This window comes from Electrophorus electricus, chromosome 23, assembly GCF_041902795.1.
Source record: "Electrophorus electricus isolate QZ-2024a chromosome 23, ASM4190279v1, whole genome shotgun sequence".
In the NCBI taxonomy this organism is placed as follows: Eukaryota; Metazoa; Chordata; class Actinopteri; order Gymnotiformes; family Gymnotidae; genus Electrophorus; species Electrophorus electricus.
The window spans coordinates 14,724,642-14,739,021 of record NC_137519.1 but is presented as its reverse complement, the minus strand read 5'-3'; the positions used below and the strand labels follow the sequence as shown (position 1 = coordinate 14,739,021).

The 14,380-nt window shown below is 46.6% G+C and overlaps 1 protein-coding gene across 11 annotated transcripts in view; it reads left to right on the top strand.

Moving 5' to 3' along the window:
• Positions 1–14,380, top strand: part of fhod1 (formin homology 2 domain containing 1) — a 38,068-nt gene that overhangs the window by 21,628 nt on the left and 2,060 nt on the right. For 3 of the 11 annotated variants that reach the window (XM_081706188.1, XM_081706190.1, XM_081706199.1), the window contains 17 exons: positions 1,971–2,066; positions 3,142–3,225; positions 3,949–3,972; positions 4,711–4,761; positions 6,118–6,248; positions 7,908–8,021; positions 8,782–9,773; positions 10,108–10,263; positions 10,388–10,570; positions 10,829–10,948; positions 11,869–12,030; positions 12,323–12,513; positions 12,727–12,919; positions 12,987–13,152; positions 13,397–13,456; positions 13,697–13,771; positions 14,039–14,212. In XM_081706188.1, coding sequence (XP_081562314.1) covers positions 1,971–2,066; positions 3,142–3,225; positions 3,949–3,972; positions 4,711–4,761; positions 6,118–6,248; positions 7,908–8,021; positions 8,782–9,773; positions 10,108–10,263; positions 10,388–10,570; positions 10,829–10,948; positions 11,869–12,030; positions 12,323–12,513; positions 12,727–12,919; positions 12,987–13,152; positions 13,397–13,456; positions 13,697–13,771; positions 14,039–14,212 — 2,972 coding nt within the window. The remainder of the gene's footprint in view (positions 1–1,970; positions 2,067–3,141; positions 3,226–3,948; positions 3,973–4,710; positions 4,762–6,117; positions 6,249–7,907; positions 8,022–8,781; positions 9,774–10,107; positions 10,264–10,387; positions 10,571–10,828; positions 10,949–11,868; positions 12,031–12,322; positions 12,514–12,726; positions 12,920–12,986; positions 13,153–13,396; positions 13,457–13,696; positions 13,772–14,038; positions 14,213–14,380) is intronic. The other 8 variants (XM_081706189.1, XM_081706195.1, XM_081706192.1 and 5 more) reach the window with 8 other exon arrangements.

Sequence of the window (14,380 nt, the reverse complement as noted above, 5' to 3'; positions counted from 1 at the left end):
TGCCTTTCCATATGTGGTATTGTAGCCTTTATGAACACACTAGTGATCTTGGGTGGTGGTGCATTTGGAGAGTTATGACCAGTCTCCTGGTCAAAAAACTGCAGATAGTGTTCTACATGAGAAATGGTTTAATATAAAGTAGGGGATTTAGCATAAGTAGAAGTTCCTTTAAGACACTAACCATATTTCCATTTACGGCATTTAGCAGACGCTCTTATCCAGAGCGACTTACAAATTTGCTTTGTAATTTACTCAATGTGTCCTAGACAGTACAGCAGGTTACTAGAATACTGATGAAATACAGGAATCAATACTGATGCCTAGAAGTGCAAAACACACAAGCTCTAAAAGACATCCAGTGTAATAAACAAGAAGTACTAGAGTTAGTCAACACAGGAACAGTCTACAGTATAACAAACAATACCCTACAATAAGGACTAGAGTTTCAGTTAGTCAACATAGGAGCAGGGTCAGAGGTCATTTAAATATTTCATAAATAGATGGGTCTTCAGTCTGTGCTTGAATACTGCAGGGGACACCCAGTGGACATTCATTCCACAGTAAAATGTTCTACTTTACTATGCCTGTGTAATCTTACACATGATGGTATAATGTTAAGAAATTACATTTCGAAGAATGCCATTATACTGTAGTGTACTGAAAAAACTCCCCAGCGAGACCCCCAGCAAACTCCTCCAGTCTGGACTGTTGACGGTTTTAATTTATGATGCTAATGTTGTGTTTTAAGAGGTTCATCTGCCAAAACAGTCCTCTGGAAGTATCGGTGTCTGTGATTCTACGTCACGGGGACCTGCTGTGTTAACTGGCAGTGCCAAAGAGGTTTTAACCCAACGGTTAAACTCCGTCCCAAACTTCACATGTTGATTTGAAAGACGCTTTCTGAGACAAACACTGAGGGAACGTTTGGTGCTTTATTCCAGGGAGATGCTGACAACTTCCTGGCGTAAATGCGAGGGGTAACGGTCCCTGTAGCAGGAGTTTGGGAGCATAATGCGCCATAGCCAACAAACTCGGAAGGAAACGCCGAATGTAGCCAGGTTGCCATGGTTACATGCGTACACTGCCAGCTCTCCAGCAACCACAACTATTGTGAAAACACCAGACAGAAATCTGCTTTGGTAATGGTGCATAAGCCTTTAGTGTATGCAGAATATTTGATCTTTGGGCCCAGTTCAGATTAGCACATTATAATTAATGTTCATTTTCTACTGTAAGAGAAAATGAGATTTTGTGGTGGTTTACCAGCAGGACCTGTTCTTTTTGCCTCCCAGTATAACCAGTCTGCTACGTCCCTCTCCAGCCAATGTCCCTGGCCTGAGCAACACATTTTCTCCTGCTGACATTCCCTACCTATATACGGAAAGCTAATGTTGTACTTGGAATGCCTTCTTGTCTCCGTAAAGATGTAGGAATTTGGCCCTCTTGCGGACCAAGTGGCGATCCTGGCTTCACCTTTGATTCGGGGTGTTAGCAGTGGAGGCAACCCCTGAGGTCATGTGTGTGTGTGAATACAGGATCACTTCACCTCAGCAATTTAGTTTGTTTTCAGTCACCAGGGCCCTTTCTTTAAGCACAAAATGTTTTGGTTTCTTGTTTATTTTTTCTTTTTTGTTTTTTTTTTCTTTTTTCTTTTCTTGCCATAAACGTTCCCTTGGATCTCTTCCTCGGTGTTGATGTGACTAAACTGGCAGTCAAATTTAGTTACAACAAATCACTTTTGGCTTCCACGTGTTTACAGTAATTGCTTCTCCAGCTCTGTCTTTTCCGCCTGCTGGGCTCCTGGCGACGTGTCTCGGTGGCGGGGACTACGAGCTGTCCTGCGTGCTGGTGGTTTTGGTCCCTTTTCTTTTTGCTAATGTTTTAACCCACTGCTTACTCATGTAACCGGACATCTCTTGCACATTTTCTCTCTCTCTCTCTCTCATTCTCATTCTGGCACCATCCACCAGGGGGCGCTCTTTCTTGAGCCAGTACATGGCTCATATGGGGATTTCTAGACGGCGGTTGAAAAAGGCGGGGTCCATAACCCAGGAGCCCTCTATAAGGTCTGTATCATCCGTCCTCTACCATGCAGCTGGTCACTAGAAGGTTTTCAGCTAAAGCCGCTTTTCGGGGTTTTCTAGGAGGAACTGTTCTTGTATCACCATCTCTATCTGCTGCCTGTCGTCTTGTTTCCAAACCAACCATAAAGACATTGCTCATCACATGGTGCAGCAGCCTAACACCTCTGTTGATAAACCTGGGTCACCTTCATGTTGCACAGTTCTTGGGAACTGCTGTCTGCATAAGAATGAAAGTGTGATTTGTCCATTCTTCTGGGACATGTTATTTGCTGCTATGGAACTAGAATTAAAACAAATAATCTAAGAAACTTCAGAGTTGAGAGAAACCCTCGCAATATCACATATAGGTGTTTGGTTCTGTGCTAGCATTTCTTTAAAAGCAGACTGCGTTCAGAAGATTGTGTGGGGGGGCTCCCCTTGCTCCACTCGCTCCACTCCTCCTTGCTGGGGCAGATGAGTTCACTTCTGTGCTGCTGTGATGTCAGCTTGCCTGAAACATGTTAAAGGAGCAAAACTGCCAGTCTGATTCCGGAACCCCGCATGTCGGATTGCGTTCTGGAACCCTCCGTGCCAGAGAGACTGGGATTATTCTACTGCTGCCTAAACACATAATACAGGCAGACATGGTTCTGATTGAGAAATTAAACATGTCCATCATGAAGACACGAGTTTCTGGTTTCAGCTCTCAGAATGAGTTCTGTTGCATTTTGGTTTAGACCTTAAATCGTCCTTTAAATTGACGCTTTATTCTGATGGATTTGGAGTTTGTGTTCATATAGCTGCTCAGTGAAGCTGTTCTCCTGCTGAACTCCAGTCACATTTAGACTAAAACATCGCTAACAAAAATAGCATTTTGTCTTGCTTAAATTGTGAAGCTTGGATTGTCTTTGCTGAGCTCCTGCTGTGTGTGTGTGTGTGTGTGTGTGTGTGTGTGTGTGTGTGTGTGTGTGTGTGTGTGTGTGTGTGTGTGTGTGTGTGTGTGTGTGTGTGTGTGTGTGTGTGTGTGTGTGTGTGTGTGTGTGTGTGTGTGTGTGTGTTTGTCTTTCCCTGCCCACAGTGTGAGTTCCACGGACACACCTCCCCAGGAGAGTCAGACTTCACTGGAACAGCAGAGCTGCACGGAGGAGAAAGGGTTCTTTAAGTGAGTATCATTTTATGTGGCTCAACACAGTGATGGATATAAAGACAGGGCGAGTAGAGGATGGATAAGGAATGAAGACGGAGGGAGCACAGGATGGAATGCATCTGTTTTCCTCGCAGTGGTTTATGAACATGGAGTATTAAGACTAGAGAGCAGAGAGTAAAGCAATAGGGAGAAGCCTTTCTGCTTCAAGTGCGTCTTGGGGTGGGGTGGCTGTAAGCGCTTGATGACTCGCTGGTCTGCATCTGTGTTGATGTTTAGAGATGGTGAACCGGAATAGTGAGTGTGTAGTAGTACCGTGGTCATCTGAGAGAACATTACTTGTGACCTGATAAAGCTGTGTGGTGAGCTTTATGGGGGGCAGTCTGAGTGATTTTTAAAGAGTTCACCTCGACCTGATTTGGATAACCTGGATAACTTTAAAGGAGGCTCATATTTTAAAGTCTTCATTCTGATCTGGTGCCAAGACTCTGTAAACTCTGCCTGTTATTTCTGTCTGTGTGAGTGAGTGTCTGTCTCTTTGTATGTCCACAATACCTGTATAATATCTTTGTGCATGTCCACCCGTATCTCTACAGGACTTGTCTGTGTGTCCATGCACAGAACATGTGCAGTATCTTTGTGTGTGTGTGTGTGTGTCTGCTTGGTTCCCAATTCTTTTCGTTGCCACTGTGGCTTCCAAAATTCCTTCTCTTTCTCTCTCTTTCTCTCTCTCTCTCTCAGACTGCTTGAGACAGATTCTCTTTGGTGAGTAGCTGCAGCTCTTCAGTTTTATCAGCAGTCTGTTAGCAGGGTTAGTCATTGTGGTGGGGGGAATGTTGGCTGGCGTTGTTCATGGAATGTACAATAATGACATTTCATCCTCCCCAAATGGATGACTGCTTCATGTGTGCTGTGTGCACGTCTCATGTGATTACGGTCTGATCCCACTCCTGCCCTCATTTCGTCTCTAACTGTCACAGTTGCATCCTGCCTCCCTGTGTGTGTGTGTGTGTGTGTGTGTGTGTGTGTGTGTGTGTGTGTGACTCAGCGCTAACCTTATCTCCTTGCAGACCGTTACTGAGAGCTGCAGTTTTTCTCCTTTTGTCTGGAATGAATTTTACAAAAACAATTCATATTTTGTCAGATATGATTATGAAAGTATTTGGGGTTTTTTTGTGAAAAAAAAAAAAAGTCTGCAATCCATTGATTTAGACTTTGTGGGGAGGGATGGCATGTATACTTCAGCCTAGGACTAACTCCTCCTGGTCTGGTCAGTCTGGACTGGTCTCATTTGATCAATTTGAATGTGGTCTAAATGTTTAAAGATCTTAGTCAATCACAGTTTTGGTTTTTTTTGTATTTTTTTTTTTTTTTGTTTTATAGCATGAACACTGACATAAATGCATGAATTATCTTTGAAGTGTATGCAGTTAAGAGTGGGTGGGTTTCTTCTCAGCGTTCAGTGAAAAGTGAGTTAATGGTCAACTTGAAATGTCTCTCCAGCTTTGAGGAGTGTAATGAGAATAGAAACCGTCCCGTTCTGAAGAAGTATGCGTAAGTACCTGCAATTCCCGAGTGCCTGGTGGTGGTGGTGGTGGTGGTGGTGGTGATGAAGATTCAAACTCCTCTTTTCTGCTGATCAGAGATCAGCCTTCTGGTTTCTCTAATGGTCGAGGCTGGTCTGCTGGCATGGGCCTCGTCCTGACTGTGTTGGATCACGTGTTTATGGACGGCTATGCTGTAGACCCGATGGCTGGGGCTTGTGTGGTCACTGTGCTTTTGGCCTGTGGGTTGTGTCCATTGGCAAATAAAAAAATAAAAAATAAATTACAATTTTACACATTTAAAATGGTTTGAATGTACATGGTCATGAGTAATATCTAATGGAATGACCTTTTTTGCCTTTTATATTGTACAATAATTACAATACAATAACTGTGATTAACAGCGGAGGTTTTTATTAACCGATTTAGCAGTTCAAAGCAGAATGTGTTTGAGAATGACTGACTGAGATTTACTGCTTCCTGTTGATTACGCATGGGGAATGATTTACAAGGATGTAGCCACGTTGTCCCGGCAGAGCTGGAGATTGTAACACTTCTGTGGTTACTACAACTGACCGAATCCAGCTGGGTTTCAGTCCCAGAATGGAATGAGTGACCTTTGCCCCTTTGTGTGCTGTCTTGTCTGTCGAGCTCATCTGGGTGTTGGTGGGTGTGTGGCTCGTTTCGTGCCGACCCGTTTTAAGACTTTGCCGATTTGTGATCACCTGTGGTTTGTAATGTGTGTGTCGCTGTGTAATGCCTAGCTTGTCTTCTTTGGCTAACCGGGGAAATGACTTTGGTAAACGCAACCTGTGTTTTTAGTCTTGTGGCTTATTGTTGGTTAGTTGTTTAGTTTTGAACGTTCTCATTTTCTTTTTAAATTGCAATGTTAATTTTTATTTTCATAAGTCTTTTCATGGAGCCAGTTTTGTAATGTTCTTGATTTTGTACGAGTAATTTGTCTCTTAACTTTAATTTCTAATGTAATTAAAAGTATACCTTATAATTTGCTTGGAGCCACAGACTAGATTAGATATGTGTAAAATGGAAAAGAACCACTAACTAACAAATTCTAGGTTCTCAAATTTTAATGTCACTTCCAGTTCCTTGTCTTCTGGCATGCTTCACATGGTGCGTGTGTGTGTGCATGCGTGTTATTTTTGTCATCAGGCATCACTTCATTCAACCAATCTGTACAACTTGAATGTTTAGTGCATGTCTCTAAATAATTAGTGTGTAGCACGCAACCTGTTTTTACAGGCTCTGAAATGAGCCCTTCCCTATAGTGCAGTGTCGGGTCTCCTGCACCCGGGCTGTCATTGTGCCCCCATAACCGTGCGGTTTCTCTGCGCTGCCTGTTTTTTAGAGGCACGTTTTTACGCCATCTGGCTGCAGCCCAGCGCGAGAAGGGAGGGCGGAAAAAACCGCCATTCACTGCCGAACCTCCCGGCCCGGATGCCGACGCTGGCCGTGCCGAAGCCAAACTCCCAGCCACAGGTGAGCCCCCCGCCCCCTCTCCCAGTCTAACCCAGTCTAATGTGAGCTCATGACGGGGGTGTGACTGTTGACGTTCCTTGGATGATCGGTCAGATGTCCGTCAGGGATCTCCCTTAGTTCTACCTCCTGTGGAATCATTTTAGCAATATTCCAGGCCAACAACTTGGTAATACTGGGGTGTATGGTTGGATTATTAGGATGAAGGACTGCAATCAAGCAGCACGATGGTCTGTAGAACCTGACAGTGCTCTGGGGTTTACTTGTTGTTGTTGCTGGTAATACAGAAGTATTACACTAGCAGAGTAATGCAAGAGACTGAAGGGGGCCTGTGTGTTTGTGTGTGTGGTAAATGATAAGGAAGTTGACGAGACTCTTCAGACCCTGCTCTGCTCTTCTAGCGATGACTGGGAGCTCAGTCAGCGAGCTCTGTGCTGTGATTGGCTGCGGGCGTTTTGTGTAACATGTCTTGCTGGGAGAGTCATCGTTCTATATTCAGTGTCTGTGCAGGAGTCTCCTTATAACGGGGAAGGTTTCTTACTACTGCAGGCGGTGAGGAGGAATAGGGCTTTGAACGCGCGGTGGGTGACCGTTCAAAACAAGCACGTTTCCGTCTGCAGCGATGTGGAGCTCCCAGGGTCTTAGAGGGGCACACTGACGGTGGGTCCTCCAACTGTAATATGATTTAGTTTCAGCTTCTTTGTTGGTCTGGGTATCCTAGGATTCTTGCTTTAATTGCCTAAACTCTGCTTTTATGCTGTAGGGGATGGGTGGGTGGGTTTTTTTTTTGGTTTTTTTGCACTTCTAAAGCAGTATTGGTTTGTAATTTATCAGTCTATACAGAAGAATTTGGCAGAGCAAAAGTACATAAACATTAATATTGGGCTGCTGAAGTGGTTTATGTCCACTGAAAGTTGGCAGCATATGTACAGGATAAAGCAGACGTATGCTTTTCCAGAGTACAGTAACCATACTGAACTGGGATCAACCTGGCTCTCTCACACACACACACACACACACACACACACACACACACACACACACAGTAACTGCACTGGCCCACTCTTGTTTTAAATGATCCAGTGGGTGCATTAGCAATGCTTCACTGTTGACTCACACTTGGCTGTACAACCGTCCGCTATACCACCGAGTGTCCAGTGTCTCAAGCACAGGGAGCTGGAAAAGACACTATGGGGTGAGTTTGGACCAGCCCACTTGTTTTGTGTTGTTTTTTAGCAGGCTTGAATTGCCTGGGGGGGAATTCAGTTTACTGCTAGTGGGAGAATTATTCTGTTAAGACAGGATTTCTGTCATGGGCCAAAGACAGAAATGAAGGACTTGTGCCCAGACACCACACACACACACAAACTGGGCATTTGGCTGTAGAAAGAGGAACTGAAAGTATTATAGAGAGTGTTTTAGTCTGGACTGACTGAAATGCTCCCTAGGGGTTAATGACATACCAAATAGACAGTGTGTGTGTGTGTGTGTGTGTGTGTGTGTGTGTGTGTGTGTGTGTGTGTGTGTGTGTGTGTGTGTGTGTGTGTGTGTGTGTGTGTGTGGTCTTTATATCCATCTCTCTCAAAATATATAACTATTCTCCTTTGGTATAGTGTAAAGTATGCCGAAAGAAGTAAGTGTGTGTGTGTGGGTTGGGTATAGGGACGGGTTTCAGTGGTGATCAGGATCCCCAGTCTCCAGAGGGAGACTCCAGTGAGGACAGCAGCAGCCTGGAGCTGCTAGGACAACCAAAGACAGCTCACCACAATGAACCAGGCAAGAGATGAGCACTCTCTGTCTGTCTCTCTGTCTCTCTGTCTCTCTCCTTCCCAAGACCAGAGTCCTAATTTCAAACCAAAATATTTTCCCTCCTGTGTCTTTGAGGACTCGGGGCCAACTCCGTCTCTCTCCACGTAGGGGACCGCAGTTCTAATGTCCAGGGAGCGCAGACTAGCTGATAGACAGACGGGGCATGTAAACAGTAAGGGGTGTAGATTGGGCTCTTCCCTTTCCGGATTCTGTTCTGCCTTCCCTGGTGGAGTGAACCGGAGCCTGAAGTCGTAGCGACATTCAGACGGCCGGGTGCCAGTGGGGAGTTGCAATGGTTGCTTGTGGAAATGCACAGCTTTGCGCACATGTTGGGGTCTTTAAAGGTAGGCAGCTAAGATGGATGAACGCTCGTCCTTGGTGGGAGTGGTGAGTGCTCTCTGTATCGGGGCATTTTATTTATTTATTTGCTGGCATGTACCAGCTTGAATTCAGTTGGTAGTAATTTGTCATACCCATTTTGTCCTTTATGGATGTTTGCTCTTTAATGTAAAATGGCATAATTTTGGGGAAGACAGAATCTACAGTAATACATGTTGTTTATATATGCATCGAATAAATTACTATTACTTTAAAACAAGCAATAATGAACTGTATGTACCAGTGGTGTGTAACGTGAGTTCAGAAATTTGCCTTTTGACGTTAAAGCTTTAGATTTGGCTGTGTGTGAGATGCTGACCCTTTAATCGCTATTCTCTCCTACCACTAGCAGGTGGCAGTGTGCAGAGCCAGGGCAGTGTGGCCGAGCAGCCCAGCACCCTCTCTAACGACAGGAAGTTCCTGCTGGACATGCTCTACTCGAAGACCTCCACCTGTAGCACCCCCCCTAGCAATGACCCGGGGCCCCTAAAGAGCCCCGGACTGGGAGACAACCTAAGGGGCGTCCGGGCGGAGGACCTAGGCCTCTCCGGCCTGGCTGGCCGCCTCTCCGGCCTGAATCTGAACTCCTCGAAACTCCTGGCTGGCATGGACGCCCCCAGACAGGTGGAGATGGAGGCCCTGGAGAGCGGTGCCCAGGCCGTCCGTAGCCGGCTGGCAGAGGAGGAGACGCGGAGGTGTCTGAGGCCGCAGTATAGCATTGATGCGGAGACGCACTCGCGGAGCCTGGAGAAGACCATGATGACACCGCTGACCCGGGGCAACCAAGACGCGTGGGGGCAGCTGCAGCCCAGCTCCAGGGCCCTGCGCATCCGAGACCTGGACTTCTCCGACCTTCTGCAGGAAGAGGACCTTGACGTGCTAGACATGGACACGTTTGACACAGCTATGGCCAATAGGATTCTTCCACCACCCCCACCACCTCCAGGAATAGGCTCCCTGTCCCCTGGGCTAGCTCCTCCCCCGCCTCCTCCCCCCCCTCCTCCTGGGCTAGCTCCGCCCCCTCCTCCTCCCCTGCCCCCCCCTCCTCCTGGGCTAGCTCCACCCCCCCCTCCTCCTCCTGCAGGTCTGTGCGGACCAGTTCCTCAGCCCCCACCTCCCCCAGGTTTGACCACTCCCCCACACCCCTCCCTGGACATGGCATTCGCCAAGAAACGCAAAACGGTCAAACTGTTCTGGAAGGAGCTCAGACAGCCTGACAGCCCCAGGAAGTGCAAGTTTGGGCGGGGCACTTTGTGGGCGTCGCTGGATAAGGTCACTGTGGACACGGAAAAGCTGGAACATCTGTTTGAGTCCAAGGCGAAGGACCTTCCTGTAGCAAAGGTAACCTGAAAGCCTGATTAAAGTAAGACTTGGTGTGAACTTGATGGAACTCAACAGATTATCAGATCAAAAGTATAACTGTGCAAAAGAACATTTAAAAATGGCATCACTGCTTTTAACAACTGGGCTCATGACTGATGTGAGTAATTAAAGAGTTGTGTTGATTGATTTGATGGTGATATTATGTCTGCTGTAACCAACCAGAGCTGGTTTACAGTGCCCAAGCCGTGCAGCGTCTGTATCTTGCGCTTCTGTTTCTTAGGATTTTTAAAACACAATCTGGAGGTGAAGGTTCTGTTGCACGTTTTAACAGTTCCCTCTTTTGGTTCTTCAGAAAGGCGCTGAGGTCAAGAAGCTAGAGATCCACGTGCTTGATCCGAAACGAAGTAATGCCATAAACATCGGCATGACTGTCCTGCCTGCGGTGCACATCATCAAAACTGCCATTCTCAACTTTGATGAATTTGCCATCAGCAAAGAGGGGATTGAGGTACTTAACCTCTTCATCCACAAGAGGGCAGTGCTCTTACCCTTTTCACAAATGACTTTTTCAGTGTCGGACGAATCAGGAACGTGAAGTTTTATATTGCGCGCGTGTGTGTGTGTGTGCGTAGAAAATCCTGACCATGACCCCTACGGAGGAAGAGAAGCAGAAGATCCAGGAAGCGCAGCTAGCCAGTCCGGACGTGCCCCTGGGGACGGCCGAACAGTTCCTGTTCACTCTGGCTTCCATCAGTGGGCTGACCGCACGTCTGCAGCTCTGGGCGTTCAAGCTCAACTACGAGAGTGTGGAGAAGGTGCTGTGACCTTTGACCTGCAGGGCATACTTTTACAGTGCCTTCAGAAATGTGTTTCAGGGGAACTTTGTACATCCTGTGGGCCACCACACAAATGGACATTCAGATAACCTCCTCAGTTATTTAAGCATAGATGTAGATAGTTGAATTATTTAATGTGCTGTGATTAAGCTTTGGACAAGGCCTGTCTGTGTCGTCTGCACTTGTGGGTTTGTTGTCCTGTTCTACACCTGCTGACCGCCCTGTTCCGTCCTGCAGGAGATCGCCGAGCCCCTGTTCGACCTGAAACTCGGCATGGAGCAGCTGGCCAAGAACAAAACCTTCAAACGCATCTTGGCAACCCTCCTGGCTATCGGCAACTTCCTCAACGGCTCCAGTGTAAGTGGACTGTCTCGTTCACCTCATCAGAGCCCACCGAGTTCACCCCGGCCCCCCAGCGGGAGTGGACTCAAGCAACAAATCGTGCTCGCCATGGCGACGTGATGCTGTTGTCCGTCTGCCAGGCGGTTTGAATAATTGGAGAGCCACCTGGTTGGAAGCCAGGCTATGTAGTGTTTCCGTAGGACCGGAGTGGAAACTGGAGCTGCTGGATGTTACGCGACGAACTCTCAGTACACACGCAGCCTTGCTCATGAAGGACAACAACATCGACATTCTGGCAAACTGATCTTCATCCATGGTTCATTTTACTAAGAACGGAAGACACTTCACAACACGGAAGTTTCTTTCCTTTAAAGACAAGGCCCCTGTAAGGTGTCCAGACAAAGATGGGAGGTTTTAATCCACCTTTAATCCAGCTCGCCTGAGCGTTTGTTGTCGGTGTGTTGAGAGGTTTTTGTGCTCCAGCAGATTTCAGGTAGCAGCCAAGTCTGCACCACCAGAACCCTGCAGAGTCCAAGCACCCAGGCAGAGTGTTGAGCAAAGATGTATCTGAGACTTTCTGTCCCCTCCATTAAAAGCTTAGCAGAATCCTTGTGATTTTGAGAGGTTCTGGACATGCTGATCGACACCCAAAGTCGGCAAGTACCCAGTAACGTTAGACACTTATAAGGAAGTGTGACTTTATTGCTGGAAAACGGAAGCGTGTGCAGTCATGTCGGCTTTCAACAACGGTGAAAGAACCGTAGCAGCTCTCAACCTTTCCATCAAACAGGACCTGTAATGTTTCAAATCTTGTGCAAATGTTCCTTTAATTCGTCTTTGTTCCTGAGTGCAGGAAGACGATTCTGTCCCAAGGGATCCCTTTGACACCTGCAAAAGTGTCACTGCGTCCTCCTGTCTGTGTGTCGTAACTCCAGGCAAAGGGCTTCGAGCTGAGTTACCTGGAGAAAGTGATGGAGGTGAAGGACACCGTTCACAGACAGTCTCTGCTGCATCACTGCTGTAACTTTGTGGTGGAGAATTATCCAGACACCACAGATGTCTACTCAGAGGTTCCCTCCATCACCCGATCTGCTAAAGTAGGTCTCTCTGTACATTACCCTTCATTAGTCCTAGATATTGTATATCTTGTTTTTCAAGTATAGAAATACTCAATACTATAGTTTTTTAGTTATGATGTGTGAATAAGAACAGCCCTCTGTAGCATACGCAGTTTTCACTTACATTTTACCTTACTTGATCTGTTTGTCAGCATTTCAGTCAATGTTGTTTCAAATATAGAGACAAACCATATAGATTTGATTTACTTGGGGTGTGTGGGTGTGGGTGGTCTCATGTTCTTACGTTCACCTCTTCCTGTCTGTCTTTCAGGTGGACTTTGAGCAGTTGTCCGACTGCCTGGTCCAGCTAGAGAGGAAGTGCAAAACGTCGTGGGACAACCTGAAGGTGATGGCCAAGCACGAGACCAAACCACAGCTGAAAAACAGGATGACGGAGTTTCTCAAAGACTGCACCGAACGGATCATCATCCTCAAAGTTGTTCACAGACGCATCATCAACAGGTGACTGAGCGCGTGTGTCGTCCAGGTGCCTGGAAAGAAAGGAAACCTGCTGCCAAAGCTCTAGCTAGTTGGAGAAGTAGATCCTAAGTAGTAATGACCAGACGCTGTGTTGACGTTCAAATAACCAGACCATACATTTTAAAATAATGTTGAACTAGTTTAAATTGTGGACAGGAGACTGATGACGGACATTTCCCAATTCCCACTCCACAGGTTTCACTCCTTCCTTCTGTACCTGGGCCAGCCGTCGTACTCGGTCCGGGACATCAAAATAACTCAGTTTTGCAAGATCATTAGTGAGTTCTCTCTGGAGTACCGTACCACGCGAGAGAGGGTCCTCACACAGAAACGCAAACGCGCCGCCAACAGGGAGCGCACCAAGACGCGCGGCAAGCTGATCACAGAGGTGAGGACACGCCTCGTCCCTACGCCTCCCGTAGGGTGGCAGTCTAATGATGCTAATGTTCTCTCAGACAGAGAAGTTTTCCGGAGCTGTCCCGTTCCTGTCCCAGGATAGCCCCGCCCCTGTTTCCACAGCAATGGAAGCTGAACCAACCCAAGAGGAGCATGAGAACATGAAGAATCTTCTCATAGCCAACAACGACAACCTCAAGCCCCGCAGGTCGCGTGCTGTACGAAGTAAGAAGCCACATCCTCCCGCTGGCTCTGGTTCAGAGTTAAAAAGCAGATTAACACATTAAGACTGCAGTGTGTAAACAGCAGGCAGGATGTGTGAACTGGGCTGCTGGGGGGCCAATAATAAATAGAGGACCAAATCTTTCTATTAAAAAGTGATGCCTTCAAAAAGAGAATAGCAAACATTTGTTGAATTCTAAGAACCAAAGACGTTTTGGGTTTAACTGTGTTGTTTCCGGTCAAACAGAGCTGGTGACAGCCGATCTAGCTGTTTCTCCCACGTCACCGAGCAACTCTAATGACGAAGGTAGAGAACATACTGTGTGGTCATGGTGTGCGCGTGTAAGAGACGCTGTGTGGTGAGGTGGTTTTTAAGTCTGTGCAACTGCATGCTTGTCCTGTGTCAGATAAGAGGCACTGAGACACTTCCTCAGTTACACTTCTGGTTTTATCACGATAACTTCTATCGTATTTGCTCAGAGGCATCACCCACTGAACATTTTAAAGCATAAAGCAGGTGTTGCGACTGGCCTGTCTGGTCTTTCAGAGGTGACGGATTATGGTGCGAGTTTGTCTGATCCTGCAGTAGACAGCATAGACGCACGAGGCGTGGCTGGTGAAGGTATACTGCTGTCTGAATTAACCCAGCCTGTGACATTAAGTGTTGGTGTGTACTGTCACGGACCAAACACTAAAAGTGTTTTTGTGGTGTTGTGGACTAACCGTGGTGTGGGTCCTAAACACTTAAACTGGCTGCTGATGATTTTAAAAGGTGTTGAGCTTGTGCTTCTCTCTCCATCAGTTATTCTTGGCAGTTTGCTGTGTCCTGGGCATGAATTCACTGTTCTTTCATGATCGAGTGATGCGTTTTCACAACGTTGCTACACAGGTTTAGGAATTAGCCCATTGCAGCTGCCTACAGGCAAAGACGACAGCGCAAGTTCACAAGATGACGCAACAGATGAGATCATGGATCGACTGGTTAAGTCCGTTACCCATAATCCCACAGAGAGGCCATCTAGCCCTAAAACACGAAAACGGTCACGGGTGAACAGGAAATCATGTGAGTAACTAGCAAGATTTTTTTTTTTTAAATATAAAGTTTGAAGGAAAGGTCCACTGACTAGAGGAATAATGTGACCCCATCTGGGTTTATAACCTACTAAATTATTATATAATTTTGAGTGAAGACTCCAGGAACATGCAACAAGTTTACTGGTGTATGTCTGCA